Genomic DNA, 22,393 nt, shown 5'->3' with positions numbered 1-22,393 from the left:
GTACGCTATATGCACTGGATCACTCTTGTCCATATGCTTGTTGACCCCCTGAAAGAACTCTAGTAGATTAGTGAGGAATGATTTCCCTTTACAAAAGCTGTGCTGATTCTTCCCCAACATCATGTTGATCTCTTGTGGTTCTTGCTACACGTTACACTCTCCGTAACTGAACAAACTTGTTCTAATCTAAAGTTTGAAGAGAATACCTTGCTTAACATTATAAAGTCTTAGGATTAACCTTCTTTTAAGTGATTTCTTCATGTTTATATATTCGTGTGTGATTTATAGGTGTATAAGATGTGAACAAACATTCATCAATATAAGCAAGTCTTGTGACTGTTCGGAGCCAAATATTTTGGTAAGTGAAACAAACAGCTTATATCAAAGTGTAAAGGAAAAAAGTTATGTTGTAAAGTGTCTTACGCATATATATTTTTAACTGGAATTTTCTTAATTTTATCTTTTCAGACAGGAGGGTTATGCTTTAGTAACAGCAGAAATTTCCCCTCAAAGCCAGTTGCAACTGTACGTTATGGACAGCTAGTAAGTGTTTTTGTTCTTAACGTTATCAAGCTTCATGTTATATATTCTGATTAGTTTTTTTATGCTGAAATGTTTTAAAATAAAAAACATTTTGTTATCCAATTTAATTTTAATGGAACATTTTCTCATGCCTGCTATTTGTTTTTCATCTACTTACGTATCTTGCAAAGTCACTTTTTAATTCTCTATGGTCTACCCCAATCTGCTGCACATACAGTCGTCTCTCAGTAAGATGGTTTATGTGAGGAAGTATTTATCTATGGTCAGTTGATTTAATTAGGGCCTGAAAATCTAGAGGTCAGGGTAATAGTCCTGATTCTGGGAATAACTTGCTGTGTGACCTTGGACAAGTCATCTCAATTTTCGATGGCTCCATTTCTCTGTGTTTAAAAAAAAACAAAAAAAACCCCACCACCCTCACACTTGCTTACCTTTTGAAAAGTACTTTGAGATCCTGAGATATAAAGCACTATATAAATGAAAGATAGTTATCCAGAATTACTCAATAGTGAGTGTCAGAGAGGGACTTCCTGGCTGACTTTTAGCACCCCTTAACTTACAGAGGAAGAAAAGATCTTAAGTTTTAGTGATTGTTATAATGACCAACAAAAACCACTTTGGCTGGTGCTGGTTGGACGTCAGCCCACTGATGAGAGAGTGCTAGAGACAACAGGTCTATGCAGACTCGATAACAAAACAAGTCTGAGTAAAACTGCATTGGGTGTTTGATCTCTCTCCAGTAGCCTTTAAAAGTGTATGTTTGTGTGAACGCAAAATGGGTTTCAGCCTGAAGCGAACATAAGAATAGCCATACTGGGTCAGACCAATGGTCCATCAAGGCCAGTATCCTGTCTTCCGACAGTGGTCAGTACCAGTATTTCAGAGGGCAATTGTCGAGTAATCCATCCTTTCATCCATTCCCAGCTCCTAGCCATCACTGGTTTAGAGACACACAGACCATGGAGTTTTATCCTGACTATCTTAGCTAATAGCCGTTGATGGACCTGTCCTCCATGAACTTATCTAATTCTTTTTTTGAACCCAAGTTATACTTTTGGCCTTCACAACATCCTCTGGCAAAGAGTTCCACAAGATTGACTGTGCATTGTGTGCAGTACTTCCTTATGTTTGTTATGTTAATTCTTGTGTTATGTGAAGGGGTAAATAACACTTCCCTATTCACTTTCTCCACACCAGTCATGATTTTATAGACCTCTTGTTGTATCCCTCCCCCCTTTAGTAGTCTATTTTTTAAGCTGAACAGTCCCAATTTTTTTAAACTCTCCTCATGTAGATGCTGTTCCATATCCCTAATTTTGTTGCCCTTCTCTGTACCTTTTCCAATTCTAATACATCTCTTTTTGAGATGGGGGACCAGATATGCACACAGTATTAAAGGTATGAATGGACCATGGATTTATATTTTTCTATCCCTTCCTTAATGGTTGCTAATATTGTTAGTTTTTTGGACTGCCACTGCACACTGAGCAGGTGTTTTCAGAGAACTATTCACAATGAATCCAAGATCTCTTGCTAATTTAGACCCCATCACTTTGTATGTACGGTTGAGATGTTTTCCAATATACATCATTTTGCATTTATCAACATAAACATTTCATTGCCATGTTGTTGCCGCCCAGTCGCCCAGTTTTGTGAGATCCCTTTGTAATTCTTTGCAGTCAACTTTGGACTTAACTGTCTTTGAGTAATTTTGTATGGTCTTCAAGCTTTGCCTACCCCCTTTTTTCAGATAATTTATGAATATCCTGAACAGTATTTGTCCCAGTACAGATCTTTGGGGGACCCTGCTATTTACCTATTGCCACTGTTAAAACAAACCATTTATTTGTATCCTTGTTTTAATCAGATCCATGAGAGGACCTTCTCTCATCTCATGATTGCTTACTTTGCTTAAGAGCCGTTGGTGAGGAACCTTGTCAAAGGCTTTCTGAAAGTCCAAATACACTATATCTGCTGGATCACTCATGTCCATAGAATTATTTGAGGGTGTCAGCAAGTATAACAGATTGGTGAGGTATAATTTCCCTTCATTGACATTGACACATTGACTCTACCCCAAAAAGGGTACATCTCATCCTAGCTCTCCTTTTAAGGTTTTGTAGGCTGGTTATCAACATCACCATGTAGACCAGGGCAGAATTGGTTCAAGGCATCTGCAAGATTGATTATCGCATCATGAGGATAAAGTCTGTCACTTTTTACCCTTTCTGTGGCCCTGCACCCAATATGTAGCTTCTGCCTGTGGGAAGATGTGAGCTAATTCATGTACAATTACACTAAACAGCTGATAGCCACTCCACCCCCAAACTGTTGAGGGTTAGCCCAGTTTACTTTAGGTTGGGGGAAGATATATATGATAAGATCTATTTGCAAGATTATTGCAAATGCCATTAGAACTATGCAAGTTAAATACTGTATTGCTCAGTGGGAAGCAGTCTTCAAAAAAGCTATTATTAGTGTCAGGTTGCATTCAAGATTGAAACGGGTTGCTGCCTGTGTTGAAACTGTACCAACTTTCTGTGTAATATGGTAAAAATGTGTCAGCTGTGGATTCATACTAATAGTTGAAGGTATATTTTAAAATCACTTCAAGTAATCACCACACTAACCTTTTCATTCTGTGGGTCTGGCCTGGTAATTCAAGGGGATAAGAAGTGTGTGCCAAAGTTCAGGACTTGGCCACCTAGGTGCTGCAAACACAAACTGAGGTAGCATGTTTAACTTTCATTTTCTCCAGCTCCCCCTTATCCCTACTGAACTCATGTGATATCCTTGCTAGATTCTTCTGTTGACGGAAGGTTGCTACAACACAGGTGTTCCAAAGGAGTGATGCAGTAAAATGGTAGTTTGGGTTATAAGAAGAGCTTGGAGACACCATCTGGGGAACACTTATTCTCACTTGTCCAGAAATCAGTAAAATAAAACTATAATTAAAAAGAAAGGACCAGGCTTCAAAACTGTGTTCACTTTCTTCTCTTATAAACCACAGCGATTATGTAATTCAGTTGCCTTCTTTCTACATCAGTCTTTATCCTTTTCTAGATTGTGTACACTGAGATAGATGAATTCTTGTCTAAATTATGGACTGTGGGCAAATGTAAGCATTTAAGCCTCTATCCTTCCCTGAATCCACAGTGGATCTCCCACTGATATAAGTTGAAAGTTTTGCACAAAGATCCAGAGTAGAATATACTTTCCTGTAGTAACTAAAAATTTAGTTACCACTATTTGTTCAGGTTTCAGAGTAGCAGCCGTGTTAGTCTGTCTTTGCAAAAAGAAAAGGAGTACTTGTGGCACCTTAAAGAGTCACCAATTTATTTGAGCATAAGCTTTCATGAGCTACAGCTTATGCTTATGCTCAAATAAATCGGTTAGTCTCTAAGGTGCCACAAGTACTCCTTTTCTTTTTACTATTTGTTCAGTACTTTTATTTAGCATCATTCAGTGAGAAAATTTAAGACTAACATTATCCTATCTTCCTGTCCCTATTTGTTTCTCTCCATCTTCTGTCTTTGTGCATCTCCTCTGTCCTTTCATGTAGTAATGTGTAATTCTCCTTTCCATGTGCTTAACTCCTGACTAGAGCTGAATGAATAATTTATTGTTTTTGTTTAGCAGTTTAACTGAAACTGAAAATTTTATTTGTTGAACAAAATGTTTAGAATGTTGATTCAAAACAAAATATCAAACCAAAAATGTTGATTCAAAATGAAACATCAAAATGGTTCATTGACATTTCTGAAATTGTTCTCAGCTTTTCACCTGAAACTAGTGTCGAATTCAACCTGATTTCACAAACAGTTTTGATACCCCAAAAGTTACATTTTTAGCAAATTTGATTTGCTAAAAAAAATTAAATTGCCTATGTATTCTCCTAACCCTTCCTCAGTCCATCGGCAACTGTGTAGTTAATGTTTACTTAATTCTCATCATTGGTCTTTAGCATTAAGGCTTCAGTAAAATAAACGAGCAGAGGGGGAGTTCATACCTCTCAATGCTGTTTTTTTCAGGCTGTCTGCAGGCTCAATGACAGCTCTATATTTTATTTACACTCAGTTCATGCTGGAAGATTTTCTTGCAACCATGAGGGTAGAAACTTAAACATAAAAAATATAAAATGAAAAGCTAGAGTGTGAAAACGGAATGAGTCATGAAAGCCACATAAATATATCAGGGTGACCACATATTGACTGATATAAATGTTATCAAGGTAAACTTCAGGGATTATCAGTCGCTAGTCAGCTTGTCAAAAGGTGCTGTGAAATCTACAGATATTCTATAAATTGCTATAGGATTACCAACATTATAAGCATATTAAAAACTGAAAATGTGGAGATAGCCTAAGTATATATAAGAATAAATGTGTACTGTAATAATTGTAATATTTATATTAAAATCTTGAATTTTTTTTTCAATTTAAATGAGGCTCCTGCAGAATTTCTAAGCCACCAGTGCGCCACAGAAACCAGAGACCTTCCAAAGAGTTTATAGCCAATTTGCTGCAGAGCTCATGGGGAACCTTGGACTTCTAATAACCTACTAAACAGTAGACCAAGAAGACAACTAGCTGACGAGGTCTAGAAGGTCAAAGGACACTTACTATGTCCATCATCAGTCTAGAAGTGTGACTAAAGGGAAATGAGCACAAATAAGATTTGAAGTTTTCTGCAAAAATGCTGGATATGCACACACAGATGTGGTTAATGATGGAAGAAAAATCTTTTCCGTGCATGATAATATATGGTTCCTCAAAATGCCAAAGCAAGTGAATGTATATTATTGGTGGAAACCTGCTCAAATTTTAGCTGTTTGAAAAAGCAGCAGTAGGATCCAGACTTGAAATTAAGGACTGCTGCCACTTGGTTGACTTAGATTTTCCATAGATTAAAGCAGCGGTGTCAATAGAGAGGTTTTGGAACAAATTGATAGATTAAATAGTTAGAAGTCAACAGGACCAGATAGTATTGACCCAAGACTTCTGAAGGAACTCAAACACGACATTGCAAAACTACTAACTGTGGTATGTAACCTATCCTTTAAATCAGCTTCTGTACCAGTTGATTGGAGGATAGCTAATGTGAAGCCATTTTTTAAAAAAAGGCTCTAGAGGTGATCCTGGCAATTACAAGCCAATAAGCCTAACTTCAGTACCAGGAAAATTGGTTGAAACTATAGTAAAAACCAGAATTATTAGACACATAGATGCACACAATTTGTTGGGGGAAGAGTCAGTGTGGCTTTTGAAATCATGCCTCACCAATCTATTAGAATTCTTTGAGGGGGTCAACAAACATGTGGACAATGTGATCCAGTTAATATAGTGTATTTGGACTTTCAGAAAGCTTTTGACAAACTTTTCACCAAAGGCTCTTAAACAAAGTAAGCGGACCTTAGATAAGAGGGAAGTTTCTCTCATATATCAGTAACTGATTAAAAGACAGGTGTGATGGCATAACTCACCACTGTGATGCCTCCTTCTGGGTTCTCGGGGATTAGCACTGCCCCCTCTCCTGGTCATGTCTCTCCCACTGTCACCTCTGTTCCTGGACTCGCGTCGCTCCCAGGACCACAGCGTCCTCTTCAGTGTCACTGCCTTCTGGCTGTGCCACACTGTTTCTTCCCCACCCCCAGGGGGACCTGCAGTCTACTGTCCAGCCACTTCCTTCAGTGGCAGACTGCAGTCCACAGACTAGCCACTTACCATGTGGCTCCAGCACCCTCTTTTCCCTTGCATCAGGGTCTCAGTCTGTAGATCCCTGCAGCCTGCCAGGAACTGCCTTTAGCTCTCTGGGTCTCTGCCTGCAGCACTGCTCTCTCCAGGGTACTTGCTGCCCTCCACCTGCAAGTTAGCCAGTCCTTCTCAAGCTCCAGGAAGTGACTGAAACTGCTGTGTTCTTCAGCCGTTCTGAGGCCTTGGCTACACTTGCGAGTTACAGCACAATAAAGGAGCCCCGGGCACGCTAGCTCACTACCCGTCCACACTGGCAAGGTACGTAGAGCGCTCTGACTCCATGGCTACAGCGCTGCTGGTACTCCACCTTGGCAAGTGGAATAAGTTTGCTGCGCCCCCATGGAGCACTGCAGCGCCAGTGTGGATGCCCTGGTCCTATAGTGCACTCTGATCGGCCTCTAGAAGTGTCCCACACTGCCTGTGCTAGCCACTCTGGTCATCACTTTGAACTCTACTGCCCTGCCCTCAGGTGACCAACCGTCAGACCCGCCCTTTAAATTCTCTGAGAATTTTGAAAAATCCTTTCCTGTTTGCTCAGCCAGGCGTGGAGTGCGATCAGCAAATCTTTCCAGGTGACCATGGTTCCACACGCCAGGCGAGCCCTGGTATGGAGCAGTGGCGAGCTGCTGGACCTCATCAGTGTTTGGGGGGAGGAAGCTGTCCAGTCCCAGCTGCGCTCCAGCTGTAGGAATTATGATATCTTTGGGCAGATATCAAGGGACATGATGGAAAGGGGCCATGACTGGGACGCACTGCAGTGCAGGATTAAAGTGAAGGAGCTGCGGAACGCCTACCACAAAGCCCACGAGTCAAACCACCGCTCCGGTGCTGCCCCTGCAACCTGCCATTTCTACAAAGAGCTGGATGCAATACTTGGGGGCAACCCCACCTCCACTCCAGGGACCACCATGGACACTTCAGAGCCCAGTGCAACAAGGCAGGAGGAGGAAGAGGAGGAGCAAAGCTAGAGCGAGGGTGCTGAGGCGGAGGAAGACACCCCGGAATCCCTAGATGCATGCAGCCAGGAGCTGTTCTCAAGCCAGGAGGAAAGTAGGTAGTCACAGTGGCCGGTGCTTGTGGGAGGACAAACACCAGAGGAGGTTCCCGGTAAGCGGCTTTTATTTTGGGAAGGAAGTTAATCAGTGCGGGCTCTTGGGGCGAGGAGGGTTAGGGCTGCATGCATGCCTAGATGCAGAATAGGGCATTGATGCGCTCTCTCACATTGCGGTAATCGGCCTCAGTGATCTCTTCAAAGGTCTCATCGAGACCTTGGGCAATGCGCTTGCACAGGTTTCTTGGGAGAGCCACAGTGGTCCTTGTCCCAATCAGGCTAACTTGTCCACACCACTGTGCCATGAGGGGCGGGGGGACCATTGCTGCACACAAGCAAGCTGCATATGGGCCAGGGCGGGAGCGTCTTCTACTGCAATGCCCTCCCTTGCTTCCCAGGTCACCCTCAGCAGCGAGATATCTTCCAGGACAAACTCCTGTGGGAAATGTGGGGACAGCGTTCAGTATAGGGGCCCCCTGCCGCTGTCGGCTCTCCCCAAGGCATAGAAACCCAGAGGACAGTACAGCTGTTAAACAGTCAGTCACACTTGACCCTGTGCTTACTCATCATTTTGAGGCTTCTGTGGGTTATGTGCACTCGCTTTGGGATGGGCAAATTATGCTATTGTGTAGACTGTGTTTGCGCTTAAGTACAGGGGAATCATTGCTCTGTCTGATGTGAACAATGCTGCCTCTGTTAAGTGTTGCATTTTGCCTTTACAGATGCAACCTTGAGATCTCAGTCGTCTGTGTTATCACCGGCCGAAAGACTCCAAAGAATCAGAAAGAGGCCATGTAGAAGCAAGGAAGACATATTGCATGAAGTAATGCAGCATTCAAGTAATGAAAATCAAAAAGTGCAGGAGTGGCGGGAGAGTGAAAGGAGGGTCCACCAGCAGAATGCGGATCGCCAGCACCAAAGTACGGAGCGGCTGCTAAGCATCATGGAGCGCCAAGCGGACTCGATAGCAATGCAGGCACTCATAGCAATGCAGTGGAGCACTACCGCACCCGCCCCTTTTTTCCCCCTCCCCCCCGCAGCCCTTGTCCCAAAACTCTTCCCATGTGCCACCATGTCACCTCCAACCCACTTGCCCCAACATCTGGGTTCTTACCGCCACCAGTTGCCTCCAACAACTGTAGCTTCACCACCCAGCCCTGAAAACAATGACCCTTACCTGCTGCACTCAACCCCCATCACCATGCAGTATAGCCATTCTGAAGTGCAGCACTCATTGCACAGCACTCCAGACAGGAACTATGCAAATCTGTGATTGTACCGTTCCCCACCCCCTTGCCCTTCTGTTTCCCAAGCAGTTGTGTGTCTTTTCAATAAATGGATTTTTTTGGCTTTGAAAACATTCTTTATTATTGCATAAAGTGAAAGATACCTTATCCCAGGAAAGAAACAGGCACTGCAAGTCAGCGTAGCAAACACAGGTTCCTACTAACATTGGAACCACTGCAATTCACCCCCATGCAGGGCCCCAGACATTACTGGTGGCTTTCAGCCTCAGATTGTTCCCTCAAGGCATCCCTAATCCTTGCAGCCCCACACTGGGCCCCTCTAATAGCCCTGTACTCTGGCTGTTCAAATTCAGCCTCCAGGTGTTGAACCTCCGAGTTCTACTGCTCGAGTTCCATGCCTGAGTAAATTTTTCACCCTTCCCTTCACAAATGTTATGGAGGGTACAGCACACGGATATAACAGCAGGGATGCTGTCATCGGCCAGGTCCAGCTTCCCATACAGAGAGCGCCAGCGGCCCTTTAAATGGCCACAAGTGCACTCCACAGTCATTCTGCACCAGCTCAGCCTGTTGAATGGCTCCTTGCTGCTGTCAAGGCTCCCTGTGTAGGGTTTTATGAGCCATGGCAATAAAAGGTAAGCAGGGTCTTCAAGGATCACAGTGGGCATTTTGACTTCCCCTATGGTGATCTTCAGGTCTGGGGAAAAAAGTCCTGGCTTGCAGCTTCCTGAACAGGCCAGTGTTCCGAAAGATGCGTGCATCATGCACCTTTCTGGGCCAGCCTGCATTAATGTCAATGAAATGCCCACAGTGATCCACAAGCACCTGGAGAGCTGTTGATTAATACCCCTTCCAATTAATGTACTCTGAGGTTAGGTGGGCTGGTGCCAGAATTGGAATATGCATGCCATCTATCACCCCTCAGCGGTTGGGGAAACCTATTTGTGCAAAGGCAGCCACAATGTCATGCACATTACCCAGAGTCATGGTTCCTCTGAGCAGGATGCTATTAATGGCCCTGCAAACTTGCATCAACACGATTCCAGCTGTTGGCTTCCCCACTCCAAACTGGTTAGTGACTGATCAATAGCTCTCTGGAGTTGCCAGCTTCCAGATTGCAATAGTTGCCCACATCTCCACCATCAGGGCGGCTCTCAGTCTCGCGTCCTTGTGCCATAGGGTGGGGGCGAGCTCCTCACACAGTCCCATGAAAGTGGCTTTTCTCATCCGAAAGTTCTGCAGCCACTGCTTCTCATCCCAGACTTGCATGACGATGTGATCCCACCACTCAGTGCTTGTTTCCCGAGCCCAAAAGCGGCGTTCCATGGTGGTGAGCATGTCCGTGAATGCCACAAGCAAACTCGTGTCATATGCGTTACTCAAGTTGATATCGTCAGAGCCCTCACTATCACTTTGGATCGACTGCCAAATGTGACGTGCTGGCAAGACTCGTCAGCATACTCCTCAGCAGTTTGGGCTCCATTCCCGCAAACCGAAAGAAGACAGAGCGTGCAGTACAAAAAATGTTGAAAGATGGTGCCAAATGTGGACGAAAGCAAAGGGAATCCTGCGATGCAAACTGGTGCATCACGGGGCGTTGGGACTTCAAACCTTCCTGTGTACTTGGGCCAGCCCAGGAAGAACTGAGGCTGGGGTCCCTGACAATGAAATCCATTTTAAATCTGGTACTTTTCCATTTAGAAGGAGGGATGGGGACTCAGAGAGATGAAAAGATTCCCAGCTTGTGCTAAAGCTATAAAAGGGGGTGGAGCAGGACAAAGGGTGGCCAATCATGAGAAAACCCCTAGTTACCACCTGAGATGGCTGCTTTTTAACTAACAAGGACTGTACCAGGGGAAAGGATTGGGCCCAGATTAGGAAGGAGTCTAGTCTGTGAAAGAAGTTTATTGGAACATCTGAGGGTAAGATTACCTGTAATCAGTTTCTTAATGTATTAGGCTTAGACTTACATGTTTTTGCTTTATTTTGCTTGGTAACTTACTTTGTTCCGTCTGTTATTACTTGAAACCACTTAAATCCTACTTTTGATACTTAATAAAATCACTTTTGTTTATTAGTAAACCCAGAGTAAGTGATTAATCCCCAGGGGAGCAAACAGCTGTGCATATCTCTATCAGTGTTATAGAAGGTGGACAATTCATTAATTTACTCTATAAAGGCTTTATACAGAGTAAAATGGATGTATCTGGGGTTTGGATCCCATTGGGAGCTGGGTGCTGGAGTCAGGTAACCTGCAGAGCTGTTTTCACTTAAAGCCTGCAGCTTTGGGGGCATGGCCCGGACTCTGGGTCTGTGTTGGTCAACAAGACAGGGTTCTGGAAGTCCCCAAGTGGCAGGGAAAACAGGCTCAGAGGTGATTTCAGCACATCAGATGACAGTCCCCAGGGGATCTCTGTGACTAAACCCATCACACCCAGCTCTCGGGTATCCCTTTTTTATCCCGCCTTCTCCAAAGGGGGTAGAGTCTTTTTATATGGCCCTCTTCATGGCACCGGAAACAAGCCCTTTGCCTCCCCTTGGCCATGGGCCTCCCATTGTCCTTCCTTTGCTCAGCCCCTTCAACTAAGAGGGCACTCCCTCCTTAGGGGTCCCTGTTGCCCACAGGTCCAACATACTCATTTCCTTCCTGTTCTCCTCACAAGAGGGAATCTCTTGGGCTCTCACCCCTTCCCAGTCTCTGGGAGAGGCTTCTATCTCCCACCCCAGTAGGGGCACTCTCTCTTCCAGTGTCCATGTTTCCCACAGGCATAACATTCACTTGGCCCAGCCACTGGGCCCCTGATCCTGGTGCTTGGCTTCCTCCCTTGCTCTCCGCAGCCTCTGTGGACCCTCCCAGCAACTTGAATAGGTACCGCTGCTGTTCTGCTAGTCGGGTCTTATAGGCCTGCAGGTACTCCGATGCCTCCCATTGTCTCTGTTGGGTTGTGAACACCTGCAGTAACAGGGCCTGAAGCCACCTTTGCTGCTTGTTGGCCTCTTTTCACGGGGCATCGACTTTGGAGTCAGTCTGAGAAGGCACAAGAACCCTTTGCAAAGAAGGCCTCTGCATACCACCACTCCATTGTCTCCATCTTCTGTGTGCCTCAGTCTCTCAACTCTGAGGCAAGCAATCGTTCCCACAGTTGTCTATCCTCCCCTTATATCGGGGTGACTGTGTGCCCGCATTCTCCAGCACGTGTGATGGGGCATGCCTGACCAGTGCAGCACCACCTGCTAGCTAACTGGGGAATTAGTGCTGCACCTTCTTCTGGTGGTGTCTTGTCTTCTGTCACCTCTGTTCCTGGACCTACATCACTCCCAGGATTGCAGCGTCCTCTTCAGTGACACTGCCCTCTGGCAGTCCACGCTGTTCCCCCCCCTTCCCAGGGGACCTACAGTCTACTGTCCGGCCACTCCCTTCAGTAGCAAACTGCAGTCCACGGTCTAGCCGCTTCCCACATGGCACCAGCACCCTCTTTGCCTTTGCATCAGGGCCTCAGTTTGCAGATCCCTTCCGCCTGCCAGGAGCTGCCCTTAGCTCTCTGGGTTTCTGCCTGCAGCACTGCGCTGTGCAGGGTGCTTGCTGTCCTCGACCTGAAAGGCAGCCTGTCCTCATCCCTTCTCAAGCTCTAGGAAGTGACTGAAACTCCTCTGTTCTGCAGCCCTTCTTATATGTGCCAGCCGAGCCCTTATTGGCTGCTCCTATAAGCCCTTCTGAGACTGGCTGCCTCCTGCATAGCATCCCTAGGGCTGCTTTTAACCCCTTTTCTGCCAGTGAGGGGCAGACGCCCCATCCCAACAGAAAACAAAAGGTAGAAATAAATGGTCAGTTTTCCAAATAGAGAGGTAAATAGTGGTGTCCCCCAGGGATCTGTACTGGGACCAGTGTTGTTGAACGTATTCATAAATGATCTGGAAAGGGGGTAAACTGAGGTGACACAGTTTGCAGTTAATACTAAATTAATGAAGATAGTTAAGTCTAAAGCATACTGCAAAGAGTTAAGAAGAGATATCTCAAATCTGGGTGACAGGGCAGATGAAATTCAATGTTGATGAATGCAAAGTAATGCACACTGGAAAATATTATTCCAAGTATACATACAAAATGATGGTCTTATAGCAGTTCAGACCCACCCCTGCGGCGCCTCCTGCTTGTCATGCTGAGAATTAGCTCTCTTGGACCAGCAGGGTGCCTTTTCTTAGTGGTGTCTCACTCGCCGTTACTTCCACTTCCTCCACTGTCTCAACCCGCGTTGCTTCCAGACCACAAAGTCCTCTTCAGAACACAGCCCTACAGCTGTGCCCCAGCCCATTGTCTCCCCCATTCTGGGGGACAGGCAGTCCTCAGTCCTTCCACTTGCCTCAGCAGCCAACTGCAGTCTCTAGTCTAGCCCCTGGCTTCAGGGGGAAACTGCAGTCTGGATTTAGGCCACTCTCCTCATTGGCAAGTAGGGGTAAAGGGAGGGGGGAACCCAGGCCCACCCGCTACCCTGGGTCCCAGCCCAGGGACCCTATAGCTGGTAGCCACTTACTGCTGCTCCTCCTGTTCCCACTGCCTACTTTCCCTGGGCCTCTTCCCCCATAGCCCTAGCACCTTCTCTGCTCTTGCTTCAGGGCCTCAGTCTGGCCATGGTCAGCCAAGAGCTCCGCTACTCTGCCCAGCACTGCAATATCTCCGGTGCTCCTGGGCGGACAGTCCTTCCCCATTGTTCTCCAGGGAGAGACTGCCCCTTGTTCTGCTGAGCAGTCCTTTATATATGGTCTGCTCTAGCAAGCCTTCTCCAGATTGGCTGGGTTCTGCACAGCCTTTCCAAGGCTGCCTTAACCCTTCTCCTGCCTGTGTGGGGCAGCCGCCTCACTACAGGTCTAATCAGTGGTAACCACTCAAGAAAGAGATCTTGGAGTTATTGAGGATAGTTCTCTCAGAACATCATCTCAATGTGCAGCAATAGTCAAAAAAGCTAACAGAATGTTAGGAAACGTTAGGAAAGGGATAGATAAAACAGAAAATAAAATGCCACTATATAAATCAATGGTATGTCCACATCTTGAATACTCTGTGCAGTTCTGGTCACCCCATCTCAAAGAAGAAATATTAGAAATGGAAAAAGTACAGAGGAGGACAACAAAAATGATTAAGGTTATGAAACAGCTTCCATATGAAGAGAGATTTAAGAGACTGGGACTGTTCAGTCTCAAAAAGAGATGATTAAGGGAGGATGTGATAGAGGTCTATAAAATCATCAATGATGTGGAGAAAGTGAATAGGGAAGTGTTATTTACCCCTTCACATAATGCAAGAACCAGGGATCACTCAATGGAATTAATAGGCAGCAGGTTTAAAAGAAACCAAAGGAAATACTTCCTCACGCAAAGCAGTCAACCCATGGAACTCGTTGCCAGGAGATATTGTGAAGGCCAAAACTATAACTGTATTCTGAAAAAAAAATTAGATAAATTCATCAGTGGCTATTAGTCAAGAGGGTAAGGGATGCAGTCCCATGCTCTGCATGTCCCTATGCCTCTGACTGCCAAGTGCTGGGACTGGAAGGTAGGGCATGGATTACTTGATGATTGCCCTGTTTTGTTCATTCCCTCTGAAGCACCTGGCACTGACCACTGTTAGGAGACAGGATAGTGGGCTAGATGGACCATTGGGCTGACCAGGTATGCCTATTCTTGTGTTCTTCTGTTCAGAATTGAAGAGTGCTTTATTATGAAAGAGAGGAGAAGAAAAGTAGTGTGTTTTAAAGCAGGATTAGTCACGCTTTCTGAAAATGTCTGTTTTTCTAAATAGTTTGTTACTGAAAACAGGCCTTCAGTTTGTATTTCACAGACAAAAGATACCTTTTTCATTTTAGATCTGTCTAGTTGCATTATTTTCCTTTTTATTACTGTTATCAAACTGAGTAAGTTTTAGCAAATAAAGCGTTGAAGCTGTTGCACATACATGAACCCGTGTACCTGCACATAGGCCCTTTGACGTCACTGGCACTCCTCAAGGGCAGTTTGATCTGCCCATTCGTGGCAGCATGCAGGTTCAAAGCTTAAGTCTTTCTTTTTGGTTCAGGCATTAATATCTTTCTTACTGAAGCAGCACAAACTTTTCCTTTGCTATAGTCTACCTGTTTTGTACCAAGCTGTAGCTTTAAGTGATAGATCATTTCCAAAGGGACATTATTTTTCAAGGAAAAGAGCTTTTAGAAAAGTTAGAAAAATAGTCCAAAGTCTTTCAATTGGCATGCCATATTATTTTCCAGACTCTGATATATTGAGTTAATTGACGTTCTATTTACAGCTGAAAACAGATACTGTAATGCAATGGTTCCTTATTTACAGGGTATAACAGTGGTATCAGCATGGTTTCTGAAAAACCTACAAGCATCAGCAGGTGCTTGTTGGGTAAGTTTTGAGCATGTTTTGAATTTGTATCGTGTGTTTTACTTAGAAATAGTAATCTGATAAATCTGAAATACATAACACATGACACTTTAATTTTTGAAACTTGATGTATTCAATTTATTTTTAAAGAAAACTTATTTTGGGATGACAGTCTACAAAGAGGAGAAAATAGGTACTGTGTTTTTGTTTTTTTTAGACAGTAATCAATGCTAGTGGGAGTTATAGTATAGGAGAACAATTCCCAAAGAAGTGAAGAATCTTCTTAGACTACCCCCTCCCAAAAAAAATAGATTAAAAGATTATGAAAATGTATTGGTCTTTTAGTTTGATTTATCCTAAAGGTGAAGCCTTTTGTTATTTTACAAAGAGTAAATTTGTTTTATTGAAAATTAAGATTTAAATTTAATTTTTTTAAAATATTTTGTTACTTTAGTGTTTGCTTTTTCTTTTATTAGCTCAGCTTTGGTTGACTGGAGCCTTTTCTGACCATAGAGAAGAGAGCACTTATGGTTAAAGTACTAGATTGGGACTGAGAAGATCAGAGTTCATTTTCCTGCTCTGCCACAGATTTCTTGTGTGATCTTGGGCAAATCACTTAGCCTCTTTGTGCCTCAATCAGCCATCTACAGTATTAAGTAGGGATGATAGTAGTTCAGTGTTTTGTCTATGTAGTGCTTGGACTCTTAGAGGGTGGGGGCCACATAAATACCTACATATAGATTTGGGTCTTGTACATGTCACAGCAAATGACTAGAACAAAAGGAATTTAAGAAAGAGAGATATACTGTGTTAACAGGGGTTTATTTGAAAACCTAGAAATCTGATATACTTAAAATAAAATAAAATAAACCCTGCATGACCAACTGCTATTCGATGATATTCATCATTGGTTCAGATTTTCAGTGATGATTGGCTGCTGGCTTTACCAATTGGCTTTCAATTAATCATTGAGCTTTAATCTCTATGAACAGAAATAATCACCACAGTCTGCCTTCTCTGCTTTCTCCTATGTTATGTAAATCTTCAATATGATGGAGCAATATGATATGAACTGAAGATGAAGTAGATGATGCTTGTCAGCTTGCTCAAGTTAGATATGTATTGATTGTTCTTAGATCTTTGGAGAAATCATCTTTGACATAAAACCTGAGCAATCTGAATTCTAAAACAAGGATTTTTTATCACCAGACTTTGAAATTACTATTCCATTATATCATCTGTTTACTTTAACCTAAAATTAAAAAACATATACAATCTGAAAATCTAGATGACCTGTGTATAAAAAGGTGATAATACTGACTGTGTGTTGCCTTACATAATCCAAATATAAATGTAGTGTGTGTGCTTGGAGGAAGACATTAGATGTAAACAAAGCAATAAACTTCAGAGTAAAATTAATGCCTTAGGGATGAATTGTTAAGGTTTAAAACTACCTCATTTTTGCCATGCCAACAAGATGTGGCTATTAGCAATAGTTTTCTTTACTGTTTTTTTTTTTCTTTGTAGCTGTACTCCAATCTAACATCATGCCAAGCACTTGGAAATATGTGTGTGATGAACATGAACTCGTTAAGCTCTATCACTAGTGATGCATGTGGTCTGTTTCAGTATGTCTATGCAAATACAGCAGGGCTAGGCACCGTTCATTCAGTGTCCTTCTGGTATGTTACATCTTCTATAATGTTATCGATTCACACATTTTTTTTCAATATTAATGTTTACATAGAAATTAGTACAAATGTATAGTCTTGCATAAAATATTAAGGCCCCATGAAGAAAACAAAATATAACTGTTTGCAGGAGACAGAATCTTCCATGGCTGTACTACGGTGACCAGCCAGGATTAGCAGCTCAAGTACTTGATACAACCCAGTTCCCTACAAGCTTCAGTTTTAAAGGAACAAACAAGGTAGGCATTGTGAGGTACAAGACATGATGATATTTAAGGGTCAAATTCATCTCTGGTATAACTCCATTAAAGCTAATTGAGCTGCGCAAGGCATGGATTTAGGCAACATTTTAATACAGAATGTCCTTTTTTTGACAGGATATTCAATTGATTCCTTATTTTGCACACAATCTTCATAAATTTGTTTAAGTTAAATGTGCTCTGAAATTTGAATGAAATACCAAAAAAGAGTGCTGGTTATAATAAGCTGTCTAGCAATTACATTTTCAAGTTCATCTTAAGTTCTCTTATAGTTGAATTCAGAAATAACAGCCATCATCAAGTTTTCACACACAATTTAGTCAGTGGGTTTTTAACTAACATTGCAATGCTTTTATGTTTTTTAAAAAAAATTTTTTTTAACAATTAAACCGTTATTTTCATGTTATGGCTAAGTGTGTGTTGGTCATAATTTATTTAATTCTTCAAAGGGACAATCATTTGCTGTGGAAATATCCTTTGGATGCTAAATACCTATTTAGAAAATATGCCCTTCTCTGCATTCTGTTGCTGAGAAATTTAAAACAAACAAACTAGCTACTGTTATTAGAACCTAGCCAAAACAATGTTGTCCTCCTTATGCTTATTCTTCACCAGCAGCCACCTTGGATATACCTTGAGGAATGTATTAGTCCATTGATTATTAAACAGATCCCCTGTTAACTACTTTGGAGCGTTTTGTTTAGAAATCCATGGCATAATATGGCACCCAATACTTAGGGAATAACCAAACTAATGTCTCACTAGAGCTGAGTGGAGAAAAGTATTCTGTTTCATGAGGGATTTCGCTCCTTTGAAAACTAGTTTCATTCTGATTTGGAACAAAAACCAACAATTTTGAAATTCTTCACAAAAGGGAATCCTTGACTGAGGCAATCTGCCTGGCAAGTTGCCCCAGGGCTACAGACCCTGGAAGTCCTGAGGTTCTTGGCCTTGAGTATGTTGGAACCTTGCCTGGTTTCTAAAAGAACTTCATCAAAATCAAACCGTTTCCCTGGAACGTTTTGGTTTCAACAGATCAGCAAATTCTTATGGAAAAAAAGTTTGTCAATATTTTTTTACCATCTTTGCTTTTCACATCACGCTGATGCTGATGCTAGAAGAGTTGGAAAGTAAATTTAAAAAGCATGGAACAAAGCATGGAATCTTGGAACTAAGATTAATATTTATATTTACAAAATAGAAAAGGAGAAAATGAAATGTTGTATGCAAGGTTCTAGTAAACTATTGAAAAATGGGATGGAGGTGCCTAAAATGTATCATTCAGTCTTTTAAAAGAGTTTTGTCTTCTATTGTCAGAATATAAAACTGCAGCTTATCGCAGCTTCATATGATGCAGAGGGAAACTTTCTTAAATGGCAAAATTTGGAAGGAGGTGTCTTGCAGGTAAGTGTGATTTTAATTACATTGTTGCTGCACTATCAAAATATTGATTGCCTTTTAGAGAAGAGACCAAGATGGAGAGGAGCACAAATACAGCACCTGAGTGTTCAGATAACTACAGTTACTTTAGTGCAACCTTATTCTGATAACGGAATTGCCTATTTAATAAAAATAGCTTTTTAGAGGTGGTTTCTTGTTCAAGGTAGCCTCTTCATATTCCCATTCCCACCAGGGTAACTCCTGAGCGCCTAGAAACCTTCTAGAGGGCATAGGCTATTGGCCTCCTGTGGCATCAGTCACTCAGAGCCAAGGTCCCAGCCACCTCCGTTCTTTCCCTTCCACAAGCAGCTGTGTGTGCATGGCCCATGATTCCTCCTCTTCCATTTGTGGTTTGTGTGTAGAGTAAATGGTTGGGCGCTCAGGTGCATACTCTTCTAGAGAACGTTCAGTGAGTCTGGCTCTGTTGGATCCTCAAATTGGGAAGGCATTTTAGTAGGGCCTTAGGTCTGTGAGTTGTGATAGAGTGAGCTGGTAGGCTCATCAGGACAGCTGTTGGAGAATCTCAAATTGCTGTCACTATGGAAGAGTGGGTTAGTTGCAGGTTTCAATTTATCTTACCCTTCTTTACAGTGTTCCCTCAGGATAAGACTGTCCTGTTACTGCCTTCCAAATTTACTGCAAATGTGGTGTCTGAGTTTCTTCCGAATCAGATCGCTAAATTCCAAAGCTCATTATCACCCATGGGAAACTAGACTCTCTGTCCAAGGTGCTAAGGGTATGAGTTTTTATTTGGATAAGACTGCTGTTCATTTCCTAAATAGAAAATGTTTTGTAGCCTTTGGGAGCCAATTTAAGGGAACTCAGTACCTTAATGTATTAGATTATGCATGTCGGACTAAAGCAATATCAATAATATGCCAATAATGATTCCAGGGGTTCTACTCACATTTACACAGTTCTGGTCTCTCTCAATTTGGTGCTTGCTTTGGCAGGATGGTTCTGCAGTCCTCATTTAATCAGAAATCAAGTCATCTTCCTGAGAGTTGCATTGCTTGCTACATTCCCACAAGTGGGGGAAATGAAGAGGCCATCTTGAAGGAGAAATAATTGTTTCTTGCCAGGGTAATTCTGGTGCTTTGAGAGAGTCACATCTGCATATTCATACGGTCCACTTACCTTCCTCTCTTCCGTGGAGTTCTTTCCTTATAGGACTCTGGGGTTTAGCCGCAGGAACTGATGCAGTGAGGCTGCATAGTTTTTGTTATCCCAGGTCTGAACATTCAGCACCATGAGAGGATGTTCATGCAACCCTGTTGGACATTGCATTCCACAGGGTTGAGAAGTTCGGTGGTGAAGCGAAGAGCATCCCACAAGTGTGAATAAGCAGAGGCAATACTCAAAGTACCATGGTAAATAATTGGTTTTATTCTGTTTTCAGAATTTAAAATAAGTATCTCGTTTTAAACGAAATAAATCTTAATTAGAACTGCAGGTGTATAAACTATGTAGGTATTGTGTATCCTACAAGTTGCAAAAGTTGTGCCTTTGAATTAATGTACACAAAAATGTCTGAACTAATGACTCTTTTTGTGCAGCTTTGTCCTGACACACTGACTAGACTGAATGCTGCTTATACTTTTGGAACAACTTATCAACAAAGTGTAAGCGTGAAGTAAAATTTTATTTTGGAGTTTTTAGTTGAGTAATTTTTAAGTCTTGTCAGTGAAAGTGTATGTGTGAAAAGAAGTGAGTAAGTTGAGCCATGAGTTGTGGCACTAGCTTTTCTATTGTGAAACTGTTGCTTATTCTACCTTTTAGCATACTGAGTGAAATGAGTTTATTTGCTAAGTCTCGGGTACCATTCACATCACAGAACAATGCAGCATTACATACCATACAGCCAGTGAAGTCTGGTGAAATAAGCATGAGACTTGGAACAATGAGGGGTTCTTTTTTCTTTAAATCTCTGCTTTGCTATTGACTCACTATTAATAGAAAGACACAATATGCCTGAAATCCCTACACTTTCTTTGCATTTCACATAAGAACGGCCATAGTGCATCAGACCAAAGGTCCATCTAACCCAGTATCCTGTCTTCCGACAGTGGCCAATGCCAGGTGCCCCAGAGGGAATGAACAGAACAGGTAATCATCATGTGATCCATCCCCTGTTGCCCATTCCCAGCTTCTGGCAAACAGAGGCTAGGGACATCATCCCTGCCCATCCTGGCTAATAGTCATTGCTGGACCTATCCTCGATGAACTTATTTAGTTCTTTTTCACCTTTAACTTGTCTCACTTTCCCTTTTTATAAAATGGAGATAAAAATTACTTACTTCACGGTGGGGGAGTTTCTTAGGTATATTGGTTAACATTTGTAAATTTCTGTGGAACTGTGTAGCACCTAGCACAGGTTTATTTATTCATTGTTGTTTTAATTATTGTTAATTAATTTATCTGCACTTGGAAAATTTTCCTAACTGAAGTAGCAAAGAAAGTGCATTATTTATTGCCGTATAATAGCAGATCTGTTCTAGCTGCTTTTTGGGTGATGTGAAAATCTTACAGTACACCACTTTAGTTTTCACATAAATATTTGCCCAATTATTCATACAAATGTCTCTGACCTCCTTTAAATTGTCTTTACCATTTTTATACATATATAAACATAGAGTTCACTTTTATATGTATTCAGATATTGAAGATAGAAATGGAAAGCTATTGGCCATTCAGTGTGCATCATTGAATTATGCCAGCTTGGCTCACCCCTCTGTGGTGCTGTTTTTTGTTTTTGTTTTCATGTTTTGGTCCGTACTTACTGAAGTTGCTTTCTTTGTCTGTGATTGGGCAATGCATATAGCCACATGAATCCCTTTGTTGGATGTAAATTTAATAAACGAAAATTTAATACACTACAGCTAGAACTGTGCTTCCTGGTGCAGGTAGACAGACATGCTCTAGCTTGACCAGAATTAGCACGTGTGCTTGGGATATGGGCAGATTTGTACTCCAGCAGCTAGCTTGAGCTGCCACCTGCGTCACCCCTGTTTACATTGCTACAGCGTCGACATACCCTTAGACATAGATTCAGTAGCTGAAACTGGATTATAAAGGTTGTATCCATATCTAACTAGTACCTTACATATTAAGCTGCATTCAAAACTATCCAATGATTAGAAGAGGCTCAAGTTCTGTGATAGAACAGGAAAAAAAATTGTTAAATGCCACAATATTTGTTCCATATGATTCTTTAAGTATGTTTGTTTCTTCTTCTTGATGTAAAACAAGAAGGGAGGAAACAACTAAAGGCTTACTTTCTGAGTTTGAAGTCTGTGCACGTGCAATAAAGTACAAGTGGCTTGTATAAAATCCATAATTTTTAAGTAACTTAAGTGCTGGAATGTCTTGTTGCATGCTCTTTGTAAGAGACAGATTTCTTCATTTGGTTGGGGGAGGAATTCACAATTTTAAAATAAAAAAGGTCACTTTTATCATCTAATTATTTCATTACATATTTTGATCACATTTTTTCTACAGTGTACAGTTTCTGTTTCCAAGATGTTATCGGATTTTGCTACTCCAATATTTTATGATGTGTATCTTGAATATCATGATGATGATAGTGGACAGCAATATCTGTGGGCCGTGCCAGTTTTAAACTTAAATCTTCAATACAATGAAATGTCTGTGAATCAAGGTAGGAATATCATACTGACTACACTTTCTGTGAATTGAATTAAGTCACATACCATCAGTCAAAATATAAATGAACATGAGTATACCAATACTTTTTATTGCTCCTCAAAATCACTCCTCCATTTTAAATATATCACAGTTTACCATAGTTGTAAAAATCTTCTTGAATTTCAGAGCCAAAACCTGACCCTCTTTCTGTGCAGGAGTAAGAGGCTTCGGCTGCATATGCTAGGTCTACACTGGCCTGACTGATATTATGTACAGTCATGCCAGTGCATTAAGGCTCATGTAGGATCTCTGGAATTTGGGAATTGAAGAAGGAGCTGGCAAGGCATTCAAATCTATGGGGGCTCCCTCCACTTTAACATACA

The 22,393-nt window shown here is 42.1% G+C and overlaps 1 protein-coding gene across 3 annotated transcripts in view; it reads left to right on the top strand.

The window, feature by feature from the left end:
* TMEM67 (transmembrane protein 67) overlaps positions 1 to 22,393 on the top strand; it is a 61,434-nt gene that overhangs the window by 15,679 nt on the left and 23,362 nt on the right. For all 3 annotated transcript variants that reach the window (XM_073330575.1, XM_073330576.1, XM_073330577.1), the window contains exons 5-12: positions 289 to 358; positions 469 to 543; positions 14,933 to 14,995; positions 16,502 to 16,656; positions 16,796 to 16,904; positions 18,243 to 18,329; positions 19,922 to 19,987; positions 21,864 to 22,023. In XM_073330575.1, coding sequence (XP_073186676.1) covers positions 289 to 358; positions 469 to 543; positions 14,933 to 14,995; positions 16,502 to 16,656; positions 16,796 to 16,904; positions 18,243 to 18,329; positions 19,922 to 19,987; positions 21,864 to 22,023 — 785 coding nt within the window. The remainder of the gene's footprint in view (positions 1 to 288; positions 359 to 468; positions 544 to 14,932; positions 14,996 to 16,501; positions 16,657 to 16,795; positions 16,905 to 18,242; positions 18,330 to 19,921; positions 19,988 to 21,863; positions 22,024 to 22,393) is intronic.

This window comes from Lepidochelys kempii, chromosome 2 (genome assembly GCF_965140265.1).
Source record: "Lepidochelys kempii isolate rLepKem1 chromosome 2, rLepKem1.hap2, whole genome shotgun sequence".
NCBI lineage: Eukaryota > Metazoa > Chordata > Testudines > Cheloniidae > Lepidochelys > Lepidochelys kempii.
The sequence above is the reverse complement of the archived record's forward strand: the minus strand, read 5'-3'. Positions and strand labels throughout refer to the sequence as shown.